The sequence below is a fragment of the Coenobita brevimanus genome, chromosome 80 (genome assembly GCF_032717465.1).
Source record: "Coenobita brevimanus isolate Jiangsu-jjx chromosome 80, ASM3271746v2, whole genome shotgun sequence".
Lineage (NCBI taxonomy): Eukaryota > Metazoa > Arthropoda > Malacostraca > Decapoda > Coenobitidae > Coenobita > Coenobita brevimanus.
This window is the reverse complement of record NC_137033.1, coordinates 3,562,650-3,580,063: the sequence shown is the minus strand read 5'-3', so window position 1 is coordinate 3,580,063 and position 17,414 is coordinate 3,562,650. Positions and strand designations below refer to the sequence as shown.

The window sequence follows — 17,414 nt, the reverse complement described above, 5'->3', positions numbered from 1 at the left end:
GAGTTTGTCCCCCTGCCAAAGAACACTACAGGATCATCAGGCGCTGGGGTGGGATGCTTATAAAGGAACGGGCCATGGCCCACACTGGGGACACAGCAGCCGCAAGATTCAACCAGATGGTACACAACCTCGCCCCTTTCAACCCAGGCCAGCAGGTGCACCTACAGAACCAGGAGATGGGGCAGTGGGACCGTGTAGAGGTTATTGTCAACACACCAGCCCCAAGGCAGTACCTGGTACAGCTGGACGGCAGTGGACGAGCCTCCCACAGGAATCACCGCCACCTATGCCCCTATGAGGAAACAGGGGAACAAACGCCCACCACTCATATTGAGGGTGGTCCCGGCGGGAGGACGACTGCAGGGGGGAGGCCCCTCAGCCTCTCCCTCCCCCGGAAAGGCCGTAGCATGCTAGGTGTGCCCCAGGACACCTAAAAAACTGTGTACCATGACATTGCAGTGTTTTGTACCCCTAGGCATGTTAAGGTGTTTTGTAATGTGTACAGTATAACTTTGTTTTTTTTCTTATACTATGATACCAGAGCAGTAGTTGCTCCAGCGCATGTAACTGAATTCCTTATTGTTGTAGCAGATATGTTATTCTTAAGTAGCAGTTATGTTGTTCTTAAGTCAACATATTTGTAATGTAAATTTTGCCAGTATTGTGTCATGTAATGCCATGTCTTATGATGAGTGTCAGTATCTGCCCATTGTTTTGTTATTGCAGCGACCTCTCTCCTCCTCGACCAGTGTGCTTTTTATTAATGCTGACGGAAGTGGGGAATTCACTATAATGGAGAGGGGGTTTTGGAGTTTGTGCTTGAGCAGGAAAAGTTCCCGCCAAGCAGAGCTCCCAAACTCACCATTGGCCCACACCTGGCAGGTGCTTGGCAGGCAGGACGTGACCATGCCTGGACTTATTAGAATAAATCTCAAGCTGGCCTCGCTGTTTCTATTTCCATCCTGGTCCTCACCCCAACACCACCCGTAACCAGCCTAGTAGTTTTGTACCCCTCTCTCAGCCAACCATTTCAGCAGGCTAATAACAATAACCTACGGGTACCTGCAGTGCAGCTTGGTACATACTGTACTGTATAGTATTTTCACAGATAGGAATCATTTTCTCACGATACTAATATTAAGTCCGTTCAAGATCACAGTGATAGCAAGGTATTTATTGTTATAAAACTCATGTTATTTTGAGTAATGTGAGCACCAGGAATAGTTAGAACAAATAATGGCCTCAGCAGCCTTACTCATCAGTCTTGTAAACACAAAGTATTCAGGTATTTTAATTATCTTATGTATTTTGAGCTACAGTAAGTGTAACATATACAGTATGCAGTATCAGTACCTGTTTCACAAGACATTATTACAACAGGTAAATATAGTTATAGAAATAGCTTTATGAAATACTAATTATTGCAGCCACATTGTAAATCCAAAGTATTAAGATTTTTGCATATCAGCTAGATTATATGTACTGTTACGTATTCAGAGTAGGAAGTCACAGTTCAAGCAGTCCAGATTTGGATCGACTACAGTCTGCCATTTGAGTACCACTTCTCTATGTTATCAGATCATCAGGTCATGGTTTTTTCTGCCTTTTGATAAGTACATCCTTACTCCGTATCTTTAGGGAATTTCTGTACATGGTTTGCCTATTAAATCCAAATTGCACAACCCACATAAAAATTGCTAACAAGCCCAATTTCATTCCATTCACCTCTGAATTTCACTCATTCCAGGCCAGTGATTCACGGCCATGCTTTAATATAGGTTGTCTTGAAGCCAGTGTACTCAGTTTTCTCTTGTATGTCAAGGCTTTTAGTGCAAATTAAAACAAGTTGATGGAGGCATGAAAGAAAAAAACTGTCTCATGGCAAGTTTTTTTTTTTTTTTTTTTATCAGTAAGTATAATCAAGAAAAGAAATACTACTTTACCTTTAGCTGTTTTTATCCATCTCCAGCACAGGCATTACCAATTTCAGGTGCATAATTTGTTGATACTCTTATTACTACCATAATACAGCTAGGCTATATGATACTGCATCCTGATTGAAGTGACAAAAAGACCTTCAAATATTGGTGTCCTTCTTCCCCCACGTAACAGTGATTTGTTACATAATGTACACCCTTCATCGTATATTGAGTAATGACATTGCAGTACAGTATTTAATGTATTTCTCAACTTACAGACCAAGCACAGCCTCGGGAGCCAGAGTTTAACCCACAGGAGCCAGCCAACACAACAGTGGTTGCTGGTGAGTCTGCAACGCTACAGTGCAGTGGCAATTCAGAGTTCACACCACACATTAAGGTTAGTTGATGGGTAATTACCAGTGTTGGAGGTAAAACTATTGTGATGGAGTCTGTTTTTGTATATGTATCAATCCAATGTACAGTATCTGTGTATCTTAGTATATTAGCAAAACATCTCATGATGCCCAGTTTAATTTAGATCAAAACTGACATACAGTATATATTTTGTCTTGGAAGAAGTCATTCAGAATTGGCACAGATTGGTCAGAGATCAAGGTTGCGAGTCATGATATGATGCTGTCTCCTGAATGCCTGATCTGATTTGGGTTAGACTGGGCACATACAGCTTGTACAGGGTGGGGATGGGGGGTGGAAAATGTGATTCAGTTTTGATGCAGACTGATCAGAGGTTAAGGTTATGGGCCAAGGTCGTAGTTCAGGGTGTGGCATCATCTCACGAATGCCTGATCCAGCTTGGATCAAACTTGGCACATACAGTGCATGTATGGGGATGGAAAGAAGTGATTCAGAGTTGATGCAGACTGATAAAGGTTGTGGCACTTCTGTGCTCATTGAGCACTTTTGATGAAGTCAGGTATTGTATGTGTATGTGTATTTACCTAGTTGTGATATACAGGAAATGAGCTACGTTCGTGGGGTCCCATCTCTGTTTCACAATAAGTCAGATTTTGCTTTGAACTCATTTAGGTTTCTAGACTGGATGATCTCTTTGTCCAAGCTATTCCACAGGTCTGTGTGCATCTGTATGGAAAACTATATTTCTTGATATCCTTCAAGTAGCTTGGCTTTTTCAGTTTCATTCCGTGTCCTCTTGTTCCCTTCCCATCCCATACAAACAGATCTTTTCTGTCAGTTTTATCTACTCCCTTCATGGCCCTGAACACTGCAGTTATGTCACTTCTCTCTCTTCTTTCTTCTAAGGAAGGCAGATCCAACTTTTTCCAGCCTCTCTCTGTACGACATCTCTGAGGCAAGGAACCATCGTGGTTGCCGTTCTTCGTATTCTCTTGATCTTGTTTGTATCTTTCTTTTTATGTGGGGACCACGCTACTGCCGCATATTCCAACCTGATGCGGATCATGGCCGCTATCAATTTATTCATCATCTCCTCATCCATGTAATGAAATGCTACTCTTATGTTAGTCAAGTGATTATACATATCTCTAGCTGTCTTGTTAATGTGTTTTTCAGGTGACAAACTATCCTGGACCAGCAATCCCAAATCTTTCTCTTCTCTTGCTTTTGTGATTTTTTTTTTTTAAATGTGTCTGACTCTGGGTATGGGCTTCACAGCTCGCTCCCAAGGCCCAGTAGTCCTCCTACATACCATACACCTCTACATGTCACCACTTAGGCGCTAACACCCACTTTCCATATTGAATACATGCTAGGGCTGTCTCATACAAAACTAGTGTATTGGTATTACTGGGGGTATTTTTACGACATGTCGGCAGGTCTTCTGGTAGATCAGTAAAGTCTGCTTTTATTGAATTCAAATCCTTAAACTGTTCCCTGCCCCAGCTGGGATTTGAACCTGGGTCCGGTAGGACTGCAGGCCACCTCTCTACTAACTGAGCTACCCTTCAAATAATTAAGTGATGGCCTCTTGGTACTTTTACCTATTTCCAAAATTTTACATTTCTTTGTATTGAATTTCATTTCTCACATCCAGCTCCAATCATGAATCCTATCCAGGTCCTCCTGCAGCATTTTACACTCTTCCTCAACTTCTACTTTCCTCAAGATCTTTGCATCATCAGCAAACAGACTTGCGTAACTGCTCATTCCATCAATCATATCATTTACGTAAATCAGGAACATTACTGATGCTAACACCGAGCCCCTTTTCCTTTGTACAAGGGAATAATTATACCTGACTTCCAATCCTCCGGGACTCTACCTTTCTCCCAGGCCAATCTGCACATCTTCCACATCCATTCTACTACTATCTCTCCCCCATGCTTCAGCATTTCACCACACACTCCATCAATTCCTGGGACTTTCCTCGATTTAACTTTCTTCATTGCTTCCACGACTTCTATCCTACTGATTTCTTCCTGTCTTCTCACCTCCCTCCTTCTCCCAGCCATTCCCCAGCCACTTATACTCGCATTACTTCCATCCTCTATGTTCAACAGTTCCTTAAAGTGTTCTCTCCATCTGCTCACTTTTTCTCCCTTCTCCACTAGTAATCTACCATTTTTATCTTTCACTCCCCTGCTAACTTCACTTCCACCCTGTCTTACTCTTTTCACCTCTTTCCAGAACATTTTCTTACAGTCCCTCCACTTTACACTCAAATTCCTTCCAAATTCCTCATCCACTCTCTTCTTACTCTCTCTTACTAATCTTTTCACCTCTCTCTTTCTTTCTACATATAACTCTCTCTTCCGCCTCTCAACCTCTTCCACGCCCCTATTTCTCGTCCATTCTTTGTATGCTTTCTTCTTTTGTGCCACAGCCTGTCTCACTTCTTCAGTCCACCACGCTGTTCCTTGCACCCCCCTCCGTCTTCTCTTCCTTCCACACACCATATCACATGCTGCACATATTTCTTTTGTAAATATCCTACACACACCTTCCACGTCTTCCATCTGCTCCACTTCATATTTGCCCAATCATTCCTCCACTTCTCTCTTATACTCTGCCTTTTTCTCATCCTCTTGTAACCTTTCCACTCTCCTTGCAACTACTCCTTCCTCTCGTCTTTCCCTTCTTCTATTCCTCCATCTTACTTGAATCCTAATTCTGGCCACCACCAAGTAGTGGTCAGAAAGTCCACTCCCCCAACCTCTATAAGCTCTTGCATCCATTACACATCTTCGCATCCTTTCATCCACACACACATAATCAATCGCTGCCTTCCTTTCATTCAGTTCACCACCCACTCTTTTCATCACTCGCCATGTATACCTGTGGATCATTTTATGCCTGAAGAGGGTATTGGCTATCACCAACCCCCTCCCAGCACAAATGTCCACTAACGCACTCCCATTCTGATCTATCTCAGCAGCACACCCCACTCACCAACTATTCCATCCACCTTCACATTCCCAACTTTACCATTCATATCACCGATCAAAAACACTCTCTCATTCCTTCCAGACTTTTCCATGCACACTTCTACATTTGTCCAGAACTCTTCTCTCACTCTTCTAGCACGATCTTGCGTTGGCGCATACACACACACACAATCGCCCACATTTGTATTCCAACTTTCAACTTTACCCACACAATCCTTGATCCAACTGATCCATACTGTCTTATGCTCTTCTTCCATCTTTTACTCACAACTATACATACTCCTTCCTTTGCCCTCTCATTCTCACCTACTCCTGCACATATACCCCATCCATACTCCCATTCGCTCACACTTTCTCCATCTCCATTTTGTTTCAGTTATTCCACATACACCCACTTTCGCACCCTCAAGCACCTGGACAATCTCATATGGGGGGGTTTTGGACTTGTTTAGGGGGGAGAGCCCCAGAGGGCCCCATTTGGTTGAGCAGATTTGCATAGCCATGTGGAATGTAAGAGGTGTGAATGAGGAAAGCAAGAGGGTGGAAGTGATGAATGTGTTCAAGAGTGTGAGATATGCCATGATGGCATTGTGTGAAACAAATATGAAAGGGTGTGAAGTGGAGGAGTGGGAGGTGTTAAATTGTGTAAGATCGGGCATGAATGAGTGTGAAGTGGAGGAGTGGGAGGGTGTTAAATGTGTAAGATCGGGCATGAATGGATGAGGAAGATGCAAGGAAGGGGTGGCTTGTTAATAAATGAGGTGTAGCAGAGTGGAATGAGAGATTACAAATGCGTCAGCTCGAGATGGATGTATATCAAGCTCAAGTTTGAGGTGAAAAGGGCTGTGATCGTAGCGTATGCACCGTGTGATGACAGAAGTGAGAGAGAGAAAGACAGGTTTGGGATGAGCTGGATGAAGCAGTGGGAGAAATGCCCAGGAAGTATAAAGTGATCATAATGGGCGATATGAATGGAAGAGTAGGCACTGGTCCTGAGGATGATATAATGGGTTGTAATGGAGTACCAGAGAAAATTGATAATTGGAAGCAACTGAAGGATATGTGTCAGGAAAGGAGATTGTGCATTTGTAACTCGTACTTCAGACACAAAGATGCACATAAATATATATGATATAGAGGGAACAGGGATCATGTTGAAAGGAGCCTGATTTGATTACCTGCTCACAGTGTGGTCGATGCTGGGAATGGTTGCTGATATGAGGGCCATGAAACAGGACGATGTAGAGGTCTGTCAGATCGTTTGACTGTGGTATGCAAGATCAAGCTGAGAGGAGTGAGGTGGACCAGGAGAGACAGGAGCAGTCCGGGAGAAAGACTGGAAGCTGAGAAGCTGAGGCTCAAAGAATGGCAGATGAATACAGGACCAACATAGGGGAGGAGTTAGAATCAGTGAATTGGAATTAAATGGATCTGGACAGCCTGTAGATCAGTGGATTGGAATTAAATGGATCTGGACAACCTGTAGATCAGTGGATTGGAACTGAATGGATCTGGACAGCCTGTGGAATGCATATAGGGGTCGCTTAGTTAGGAATGCTAAAGTGGTGTGTGGTGTGGCAAGAGTAGCAGTAAAGAAGAAAGGTACGGCATGATAGAATAAAGAGGTTAATCCCTAGGATACACAATTCGATCGACCAAAGTGGCGTGAAAATCTGTATGTGGAGCTGATTGTTCAACTTTTGCAGAAGTAAAAAAATTTTACACCCAAGTTTTATAGCTTGAATTTATACGCCTTATTGCAAAACCAGAGCATTTTAGACCGACTGGTTCATGAGCTATAGCCCGTCAAAGTTGAAAAAGGTTACCCTTCCAGGTGGCACGACTCTCGTTTTCTATGCACTCCCACCCCATATCTCCCTCACTCCTCCCTCCCTCCTGCCCGCCTATTCAACACTTAGTTCAGATTGGTTGGAAGGGATATACGTCACAATCGGGGCAGAGCATGCTTTCCCCAGTTTTTCCCTGAGCCCCTCAGTAGATCACATTCAATATCTTGCGTAACCCTGAAAAAGGATTGATTGATCCTGTTAGCACTTTAGGAGTTAAGAGAGTAGTGGAGGAAAAGAGGAAAAAGTGGCTAGAGTGGTTACAGGACAGAGGTTCAGTTGAAATAAGAACTGAATACTTTATATTAGAAGCAAGAACCACATAAGGAGACCAGTGAAGAGGATAAAGAAGGAGGTAAATGATGATCTATCAATTGCCAGATGCCTTAATCCTGTAAGGGGTGGCCACAAACAAATTGCCTCCATGTTGCCCTGTCCCCCTCATTTCACTGCCCTGCTCCCAGCTCACACCCCCCTCTCTCATATGCCTGGTACCTCTCCACTCCATCCCTTCATCTCATCCTTGGCCTGTTCTGAGAAGAGGTGCAGAAATGTAGAATTGACAGTGGAAAGGAATAAAGTGTGAAGGATGTGAATGATAGATTATGAACCCTTGGGGATGAAGTAAGGACCAGATGGAAAGAATATTTTGAAAGCCTGTTGAATGGGAATAGAGAGAGCAGAGCCACTGTAAACATGATTGGTTTTCGGGGTGTGCAGATAAGGAATGCAGTGCCAGGAAATATGACACTCGCACAGATGAAGAATGGTGTGAAGCAGCTGAAAAATGGGAAAACACTTCTGTTGGTGAAGTGTATACAGAGATGATTAAGTGTAGTGGAGAGAACAGAATGACGTGCTTGTTTGAGATATGTAAGAAGGCATGGGTGAGTGAAACTGTGCCAGCAGAGTGGAAAAAGGCTGTGATTGTACCACTGACAAAAATAAAGGTGAACGAAGTGAGTGCAAGAATTATCGTGTCTTAAGCTTATTTAGTAAGATAGGGAAGTTTTATGGAAGAATTATTATAGAATAAGTAAGAGAGATATCAGAAGTCCTAGTGAGTGATGAACAGGGTGGCTTTAGGAGTGGCAGAGGATGTGTGGATCAAATATTTGCAGTAAGACAGATAGTGGAGAAGGCTCGTGAGAAGGACTGTAAGCTGTTTATGGCATTTATGGATCTGGAAAAAGCATATGACAAAGTAGACAGAGAAGGCTTGTGGAAGGTTTTGTGCATGTATGGTGTAGATCGTAAGTTGCTAGGTGCCGTCAAGATTTTATGATGGTAGTGAATCATGTGTCGGCCTAAGGGTAAATGAGCATGTAAGTGAATGGTCCACGATCGATGTGGGTGTGTGACATGGTTGTGTGATGACCCCATGGTTGTTCGGTATATAGGTAGATGGGGGTGATGAGAGAAGTACAGTAATAACACCAGTAATGGCGAGAGGGATGGCGTTGGTAATGAATGGTGATGGATGGAATATTTCAAATTTGTTGTATGCTGATGATGCAAATACGAGACAATAACTTGGTAGACTAGTGCAGAGTTTTGTTGATGTCTGTCAGCGCTGTGCCTTGAAAGTAAATGTAGAAAAGAGTAAAGTGATGGCTGTTGGGAGAGAAGGAGTTTTGTTGATGTCTGTCAGTGTTGTGCCTTGAAAGTAAATGTAGAAAAGAATAAAGTGATGGCTGTTGGGAGAGAAGGTGGCCCCCAGTGTGATATTACAGTGAATGGAGAGAGACTGGAATTGGTTAGAGAGTTCAAGTACATGAGTACATTGATAGAAAAGAGAGGAAAATGTGCGAAAGAAGTGGAAAGCAGAGTGACACATGGAACTAAAGTAGCTGGTGCAATGAAAGCCTTGATAAGAAACAGAGGCTTGAGTGTTGCAGCTGCATGAGGCTTTCATGAAGGAGTGTTAGTGCCAACTTTAACGTATGGATGTGAGACTTTGGTGTGTTTTTTTTTTCGTTTTTCGTTTTTAAAGGCTCCAACATGCTTGCATGTGTCGGCCTTGGTCACCTAATGGCGGCTCTCCATGCTGCACGATCCATTGCAGCCTCCCTGTTCAGTCCCTTAACCCTAAGGTCACACTTAATGACCTCGTCCCATGTCTTTCTCGGTCTACCCCTCATAACCCCACCCCCAATATTAACACTTCTCACCTTCCTCACCCAACTATCATCCCCCATCCTCTCCACATGTCCAAACCACCTCAATCTACCTCTCCTCATCACAACACCAATACACTCCAGTCCCATCCTACCTCTCAACTCTTCCATTGTAAACCCAGCCCCTCCAGGCCTTGGACGCAGGGACGCACTGCACATCCACCTAATCATTGTCATTTCTGTACGTCTGAGCCGGCGAATGTCTTCCTCCTTCACTGCCCAGGTCTCACTGCCATACAGCATTACACTCCTAACACACGCTGCATACAAAGACCCCTTAGCACGTAGGGAGAGCCCCCTCAATGTCAGGAGAGGCAAGAGCTCCCTGAACTTCTTCCAACCACTTCTCACCCTAGCCACAGAGCTAGCTCCAGCCCCACCTCCAGCACACATGTCTCCTAAATAACAAAACTCTTCCACACACTCAAGAGATTCACCAGCAAGTTCAATTCTTTCACGTCTGACGATCTCCACCTGCTCACCCCGGCACGCCGTACACATAAAATCAGCATTATCTCGCAGTCTACCTCTGATACCACTACATCTCTTATGCACCCATTTATCACACACACCGCACAAGATGGAATTACTTCCCACGCCCTTGTGGCAAACTGCACATGGCCACTCTCCCTCGTCTTTGACAGTACCGCCACCAACCCTAGATATCATCACTTTTGTTTTATCTGCATTTACCCTTAAACCCTTTTGCCCCATACCATCTCTCCACTTCCTAAACCTTTCCTCCGCCTCCCTTTCATTCTCTGCAATCAACACCAAATCATCAGCATACAACAACTCCCACGGAGTCCGTTTCTAAAGTCACGTGAAAGGGCTTCAAGTACCATGATAAACAACATGGGACTCAAGACTGACCCCTGATGCACACCAACATTCACGGAAAACTCATCACTCAAATCTCCATTCACTCTCACCTGGGTGTGAGCACCCACATACATGGCCATAACCACCCTAACCAGCCACTCCTCCAAGCCAAGCTTTCTCATTGCCCACTTCACCACCTCTCTAGGGACTCTGTCAAAGGCCTTTTCCAAATCAACAAAAACAAAATGAAGATCCCTTCTCCTACCAATATATTTTTCCTGAAGCTGTCGAACAATGAATATGGCATCAGTGGTCCCCCTACCTGGCATAAACCCAAACTGCATCTCATCAATATTCACTCTTTCTCTAATCATACCTTCTAAAACTCTCTCCATTACCTTCATTATCTGATCTAAAAGCTTTATACCTCTATAATTCCCTCTTTCCAGGGCATCACCTTTCCTTTATACACATTTACAATTACACTCTTCAGCCAATCATCTGGGACAACACACTCATAAATAATCCTATTTATCAGGTCAGTGACTAAACTCACCCCTATATCGCCTGAGGCCTTCAACATTTCGGCAGTCAACCCAGACACACCTGCTGCCTTCCCCACCCTCATCCTGCCTATTGCCTCACTCACAGTAGCAGCATCAATCAAAGGCCAAGGGCCAGACACTGGATCTGCTGGCTCCAAACCTTCCCTGTCCCAGTCAAACTCCTCATTCAACAACCGGTTATAATGCTCTCTCCATGCATCTTTAATATCCTCACTGTTCACCACTACCCTTCCTTCATCATTCTTCACACACTGCTCACCTATGATATCCCGATTATCCCTCTTCACCTGACCTGCCACCCTAAATATATTTTTCCTTTCCCCATGATTGAGGTTCGTTAAAATGAAAAGTCAGGAGTGAGAACAGTGGAGGTGGGACAGCTGAGGAAGGTATGTGACGTACAGAGAGTGGATAGAATGCGAAATAATGTGATTCGTTAAAGATGTGGAGTGAGGAAAGCTGTTGACACCAGAATCGAAGAGAGTGTATTGAGATGGTATGGTCATGTGGAGAGAATGGATAACAGTAGAGTGGTAAGAAAGGTATATCTGAGCGAATTCAAAGGCGGGAGGAGGCGATGTAGGCCAAGGAGAAGGTGGAGAGATACAGTGGATGAGTGTGTAAGGAAGAGAGATATGGATGTTGGTGAGGCTAGGGGACTGACAAGAGATCAAGCTGGCTGGATGAATTCTGTGAGAAGTGCATGATCAGGGATTTGGCTCCCCTTTTTAACGTGACAGCGTTCGGATTGACTCTTATCAGATACTTTTATGTGAAGATATCCCATTATGAGATTATGGCATCTGGCAATAGATACAAAAGATATCCTCAGCCTGAAGAAGTTATAGACCTCTTTGTTCAGGATTACACCACTGGAGATGAATGAAAATGACTTCATTATGCCAATATGTACACTGAGATGCCTCTGCAACTACACTGACAATATGTGTTGAGAATAAGATACTATTTCAGGAAGTTCCAATTTGTGCATCAGGATAATAAAGCTGTGTATGTATATTAAGGCTTTCTGTGATATAAATGAAAAGATAAACCTGTTCTTACCATCGGGTTTTAAACGTTATACAGTATTCAGAAAACACGATACTGTAATTAATTCCCAATTACTGAATGAATGAAAGCTGTGATTTTTTTAATGCTTTGTCATGACACCACTTAGATACAAGTACTGTTTTGTAAAGATGAACTAATTTTATACTGCATGATTTATGGAAAATAACTTTGGTGTCTTTTGACCACAGTGGCTGCGGCGGATGGAGGAAGGATCTCGTGAGGCTGATCACATCCCAGATAACCAGACCTTGAACTGGAAGGGTCATCGCTACGTAGTACTGCAAGCTACTCAGGTTCTCACACCAGGTGATGGTTCATTCTACACAAAGGTTAGTCAGTGGCAGATTTAGACAGTGATAGATAAGAAGCAGGATGGTAATGTGATGTTTATGCATTGATGGATGGTTTCATATCTCCAGATACAATAGTCTACCATATAACAGAGTAACTTCCTTTGAAGGGAAAGGCTGTCCTGTCACATTTTGTATGACTAGCAATTCCTAACTTTCTCTCATGATATGGCCTCATTACTAAAGTTTCATTTTCTTTGTTAACAAGACAAAGAACACCTTTTCTAGCTGCACCAACCTCTGTATTATTGTAAGGGGAAAGAGGCAGTTATTTACAATGAAGGTAGAGGAGCGAACCCCTCGGGTCCCACCCTGCATAAGCCCTGGTCTGAGTGAAGGTCTGCTGCTGTGCAAAATTTTGTGCCTACATAAGCACTGTGGTATTGTCCCCAAGCTATCCTGCAAAAAATTTTTATATACCCCTGTTTTAACCTCATAGAAAGAATTGATATGGATCAAAAAATTATAAAAGAATATTGTTAAAGTTAAAAGCCACATTTTAGTTACCTTATTGGAGGATAAGAGGAGACACACTATGCCAGAGAGGAAGTCGAGGGGAGAACACTGGTTAAAATCCTTCAAAGTCAGTAACACTTATGACACTTCTCACATCATCATCTGTGTTGTCTATGGCTTCTTCTTCTTGCTGGCATTCAATATCCTCTTCCTGGAGTTCAGCAGCAGCTTGCCCAGATCAAAAAACCGTGTTAGCTTTCATCAGTGGTTGTGTTAGAAGGGATGTTGCTTCCGGAAAATTGTACCATGTTAGACCATTTTCGTGTTAGGGAAAACTGTGTTAGACGAGGATAGACTATATGTTTTGATGTCACAGTATGGCAAAATGACCTGAAAACAGTGCCAAAAACAAAAGGGGTACTGTACATACAGTAGTGTTTAGGTAGGGTGTTTTGGGATTTTTATTTATTTTTATTTTTTTTTTTTGCATGGTTTTCTTGGTGTTACAAATTATTTTGGATAATCCTATGTATGTTTTGATGTCAAAATATGGTACAATGACCGGAAAACACTACCAAAATATGGAGGGGTACTGTACATACAGTAGTGTATCGGTAGGGTGTTTTTTGGTTTTCAGTGGTTTTTCTGCATGGTTATCTTGGTGTTTACCATTACTTTGGATATTCCTACGTGTGTTTTGATGTTTAAATATGCCTGAATGACCAGAAAACACTGCCAAGTTAAGCATAGGTACTGTACAAGTAGGTTAGATATAGGTTGGAGGTGGATATAGGTAGGGTCTGGATATGGTAGGGGAATATTGTTCATTATCCAGATGTTGCCACTACTCGGACATGCCTTTGGCTCTATTATGTCCGGATAAACGAGGGATTACTGAGTAGTCCCTCATTTATCAAAACGCTCAGTATCTGGACATGTTCATTATCCGGATGCTGGACCTTGGATCTGTTAAACCATTATCTGAATTTACTTGCTATAATCCGGATGTAAAAGTCCCTGAGAGCTTCAGCTGGCCAGCCAACATGTTCAGACATTCGATTTCGTGGCAACTGGGCTCAAGCTGTGAGCGGGAAGTAGTCCGTAACCCCCAACAAGAGCTGAAGTGTCTGTCCGCCAACCTATAGGGAATGGTCAAAGTCGCGTGCTCGTCCTATCACCCCCAGATGTCCAGCACCTGAGTAATACGACTGTAATCTGCAAGCGGTGTCAAAACGTTCGTACGCATCCCCATCAAGTGTTCAATGTTATGTGGCCACTGGGTTAAGTCTTTCCCAGCCGCCACCACATTGAACACGGGACACAAGCTACGAATACATGTTCAGCGACAGCGGCCATCCGCCTCTCTACCAAACATTGAAAGTCTCCTGGTCACGATGAGTTGTGTTTCCGCATGGCCACTGGGTGTCTAATGAGCCACGAGTAAATGTATGGTAAAAGCGCCCGTCTGCCTGTTGACAGAAGGGGGAGAATCCTACCCATGGCCTCGCTTATCCCCCCCTCCCGTCCCTTCTCCATACCCTACTTGCTCCCCCCCCTCACTCCCTCAGTCCCTATCCTGCTCCATGACTTGTGAGTTTTCAGAGAGTTTGTGTGATTTATTTGACTACTATTGGTCATATCGAAATTCTGAAGTGGCCACGGGAAAGCCTATGAAATTCTGCTTCTAAACATATGCTTAACTCCTGGAAGATGCTGGCAAAATTTTGCACTAGGTTCGTGGGAAGTTATATGAAGGTAAGTTTTACTGCTGAACACTTTATTATTCCTGCATTTGTGTACTTTTACTTATCAGTCTTATGTGTTTTTATTACCATATCTTATAGTATAGACACCAGTGATGATGACGGTATGCCATTTATACCAGCATAACCAATTTACAGTGGCATATTTGGCCGTGGAGTTTTTTTTGGAGCCCTGGGAGCAATCACCCTTCACAGACAACAGATCTTCAAACTGTCATCATTTTTTTGTGTGGATTTTTGTTGTTTATGCATTGATTGTTTTCATGATGTTAGGCATTAATATGGATAATCCTATGTGTGTTTTGATGTCTCAGTATGGCAGAATGACAGGAAAATTTCCAAAATTAGGAGGGGCCCTGTACATACAGTAGTGTATAGGTCGGTGTTTTTTGGTGTTCAGGTTTTTTTTTTTTGTGGTTTTCTTGGTGTTTAGCATTACTTTGGATATTCCTATGTATGTTTTGATGTCTAAATATGGCAGATTGACCTGAAAACAGTGCCAAAATTAGGAAGGGTATTGTACACACAGTCTTGTCTAGGTCGGGTGTTTTTTGGTTTTCAGTGTTTTTTTTTTTTAATGGTTTTCTTGGTGTTTACTGGTGTTTTAGGGTTTTCCTTGATTTTTTTTCATGATTTTCTCGGTATTTAGCATTACTTTGGATATTCCTGTGTGTGTTTTGATGTCTAAATATGGCAGATTGACCAGAAAGGCAGATTGATAAAAAACCAGTGCCAAAATTAGGAGGGGTACTTTGCATACAATGGGTTATGGGTAAGGTGTTTTTTGGTTTTCAAGTTTTTTTTTTTTTTATGGTTTTCTTGGTGTTTAGCATTACCTTGCATATTCCTATGTGTGTTTTGATGTCTAAGTATGGCAGATTGACCTTGAAACAATGCCAAAATTAGGAGAGGTACTTTACATATGGTGGTGTATAGGTAGGGTGTTTTTTTGGTTTTCAGTGTTTTTTTTGCATGGTTTTCTTGGTGTTGAAAATTATTTTGGATAATCCTATGTATGTTTTGATGTCAGAATGTGGCAGAATGACCAGGAAACACTACCAAAATAAGGAGGGGTACTGTACATAAAGTAGTGTTTAGGTAGGGTGTTTTTTGGTTTTCAGTGTTTTTTCTGCATGATTTTCTTGGTGTTTAGCATTACTTTGGATATTCGTATGTGTGTTTTGATGTTTAAATATGCCTGAATGACTGGAAAACACTGCCAAAATCAGCATAGGTACTGTACAAATAGGTTAGGTATAGGTTGAAGGTGGGTATAGGTAGGGTCCAGGTATGGTAGAGGAATAATGTTCATTATATGGATGTTGCCACTACTTGGACCTGCCTTTGGCTCTATTAGGTCCGAATAAATGAGGGATTACTGTACTGTAATTGGGCAGCACAGATCTGCCCAGTTATATTGGTTTCCCCAGCTAAAGACATCTCTCCCTTTTTGTACAGGAGGGTAACACTAGCATGAGCCAGATGACAATAAAACTTGCCCAACGTTCCATTTGATGGAGGCTTAATATTGGGGGGATAAGGCTTGGGAGTTGTAATAACTTTTGGGAGGTTGAACCTACCACTATTAACTAATGTCGCTTCCAGTTAATTCACCTCAGCTTACAGACCAATAAGTAAAGAAATGATGCAAGTCTGTAACAGAGTGATTTTTAGTGAAGTCATTCTCTAGAAGGCGATGAATTCTAACTCAGATGTGCTTTTGGGTACACGGTCTTTAGCATAGTGTCCAAGTGTAGTTCTTTCTTCCACTGCTTCCACAGAGAGAATGTGGACAATAGAAAGAGTGGCGAATCCAACTCATTTGGAGTTGGCACTTACTGCATTAGTCATTTACTGACTTAAAACTGCAGTTTATTACTTCATGAAATTAACAGCATAATCATACACTATTTTCATGAGCCTTCTTTAGAGTATGTAAAAACTACCACCAGTTTCAATATTAATGTTCTTGGATCTCTTCCCATTTCCTTACTAGAAAGTTCCACTTCCACAGATGTCAGCTCATGAATTTTAACACGGATTGATTCCTCCATACATTATTGTTATTATTTTATTTGGTTTTATAAAATTTTTTACATTTTATATATACATGTAATACAGCTGTCCATAACATCAGATGCAGTAGCTTTTTGTTTATGGGTATTTATTAGGGACCATTAGCCAACAAAGGTGCTGGTTCATGGGTTTAAAAATCACATAGAGCCATTTTGTGGTTAAAGCCTCTGTGTCTAACTTATGACATTTACCATATATTTAAGAGGTGTGCATTTACCACCAGCACAAAAGACTTCTCAGTGGGGGAAAACTTTCCACAGGAGTGGCTTTCACCAGGTCAACATTTTTGCCCATCAGATAATGCTGATTTCATAATTATGTGCAGTGAGTCAGGGAGAGCAAGTGGAGATTGTCAGGCATGACAGAATTGATCTTGCTGGTGAGTCTCTTGAGTGTGTGGAAGACTTTTGTTACTTGGGAGACATGTTACGTGTTGGAGGTAGGACTGCAGCTAGCTCTGTGGCTAGAGTTAGGAGTGGTTGGAAGAAGTTCAGGGAGCTGTTGCATCTCCTGACATTGAGAGGGTTCTCCCTCCGTGCTAAGGGATCTTTGTATGTGGCATGTGTTAGGAGTATAATGCTGTATGGTAGTGAGACCTGGATAGTAAAGGAAGAGGATATTCGCATGGTCAAACATACAGAAATGACAATGATTAGGTGGGTGTGCAGTGCATCCTTGAATTTGAAGCTTGGGGGTGCTGTGATTATGATCAAAGAGTCAGTAGGATGGATGGGACTGGAGTGTACTGATGTTGTGATGAGGAAAGGTAGATTGAGATGGTTTGGGCATGTGGAGAGGATTGATAATTGGGTGCAGAATGAGAAGTGTGAGGGCTGAGGGTAGGGTTGCGAGAAGCAGACCAACAAAGACCAGGGACAATGTCATAGAGTGTGACCTCAGTGATAGGGGACTGAATAGGGAGGCTGCCAGAGGTCGAGCAACATGGAGAGCTGCCGTTTGGCAACCTATGCTGACTCATGC

At 42.6% G+C, this 17,414-nt stretch overlaps 1 protein-coding gene across 1 annotated transcript in view; it reads left to right on the top strand.

The window, feature by feature from the left end:
• LOC145409243 (fibroblast growth factor receptor-like 1) overlaps positions 1-17,414 on the top strand; it is a gene marked incomplete at its 5' end in the record, with an annotated part of 174,839 nt that overhangs the window by 143,259 nt on the left and 14,166 nt on the right. The window contains 2 exons of the mRNA XM_080279727.1: positions 2,198-2,319; positions 11,977-12,117. Coding sequence (XP_080135853.1) covers positions 2,198-2,319; positions 11,977-12,117 — 263 coding nt within the window. The remainder of the gene's footprint in view (positions 1-2,197; positions 2,320-11,976; positions 12,118-17,414) is intronic.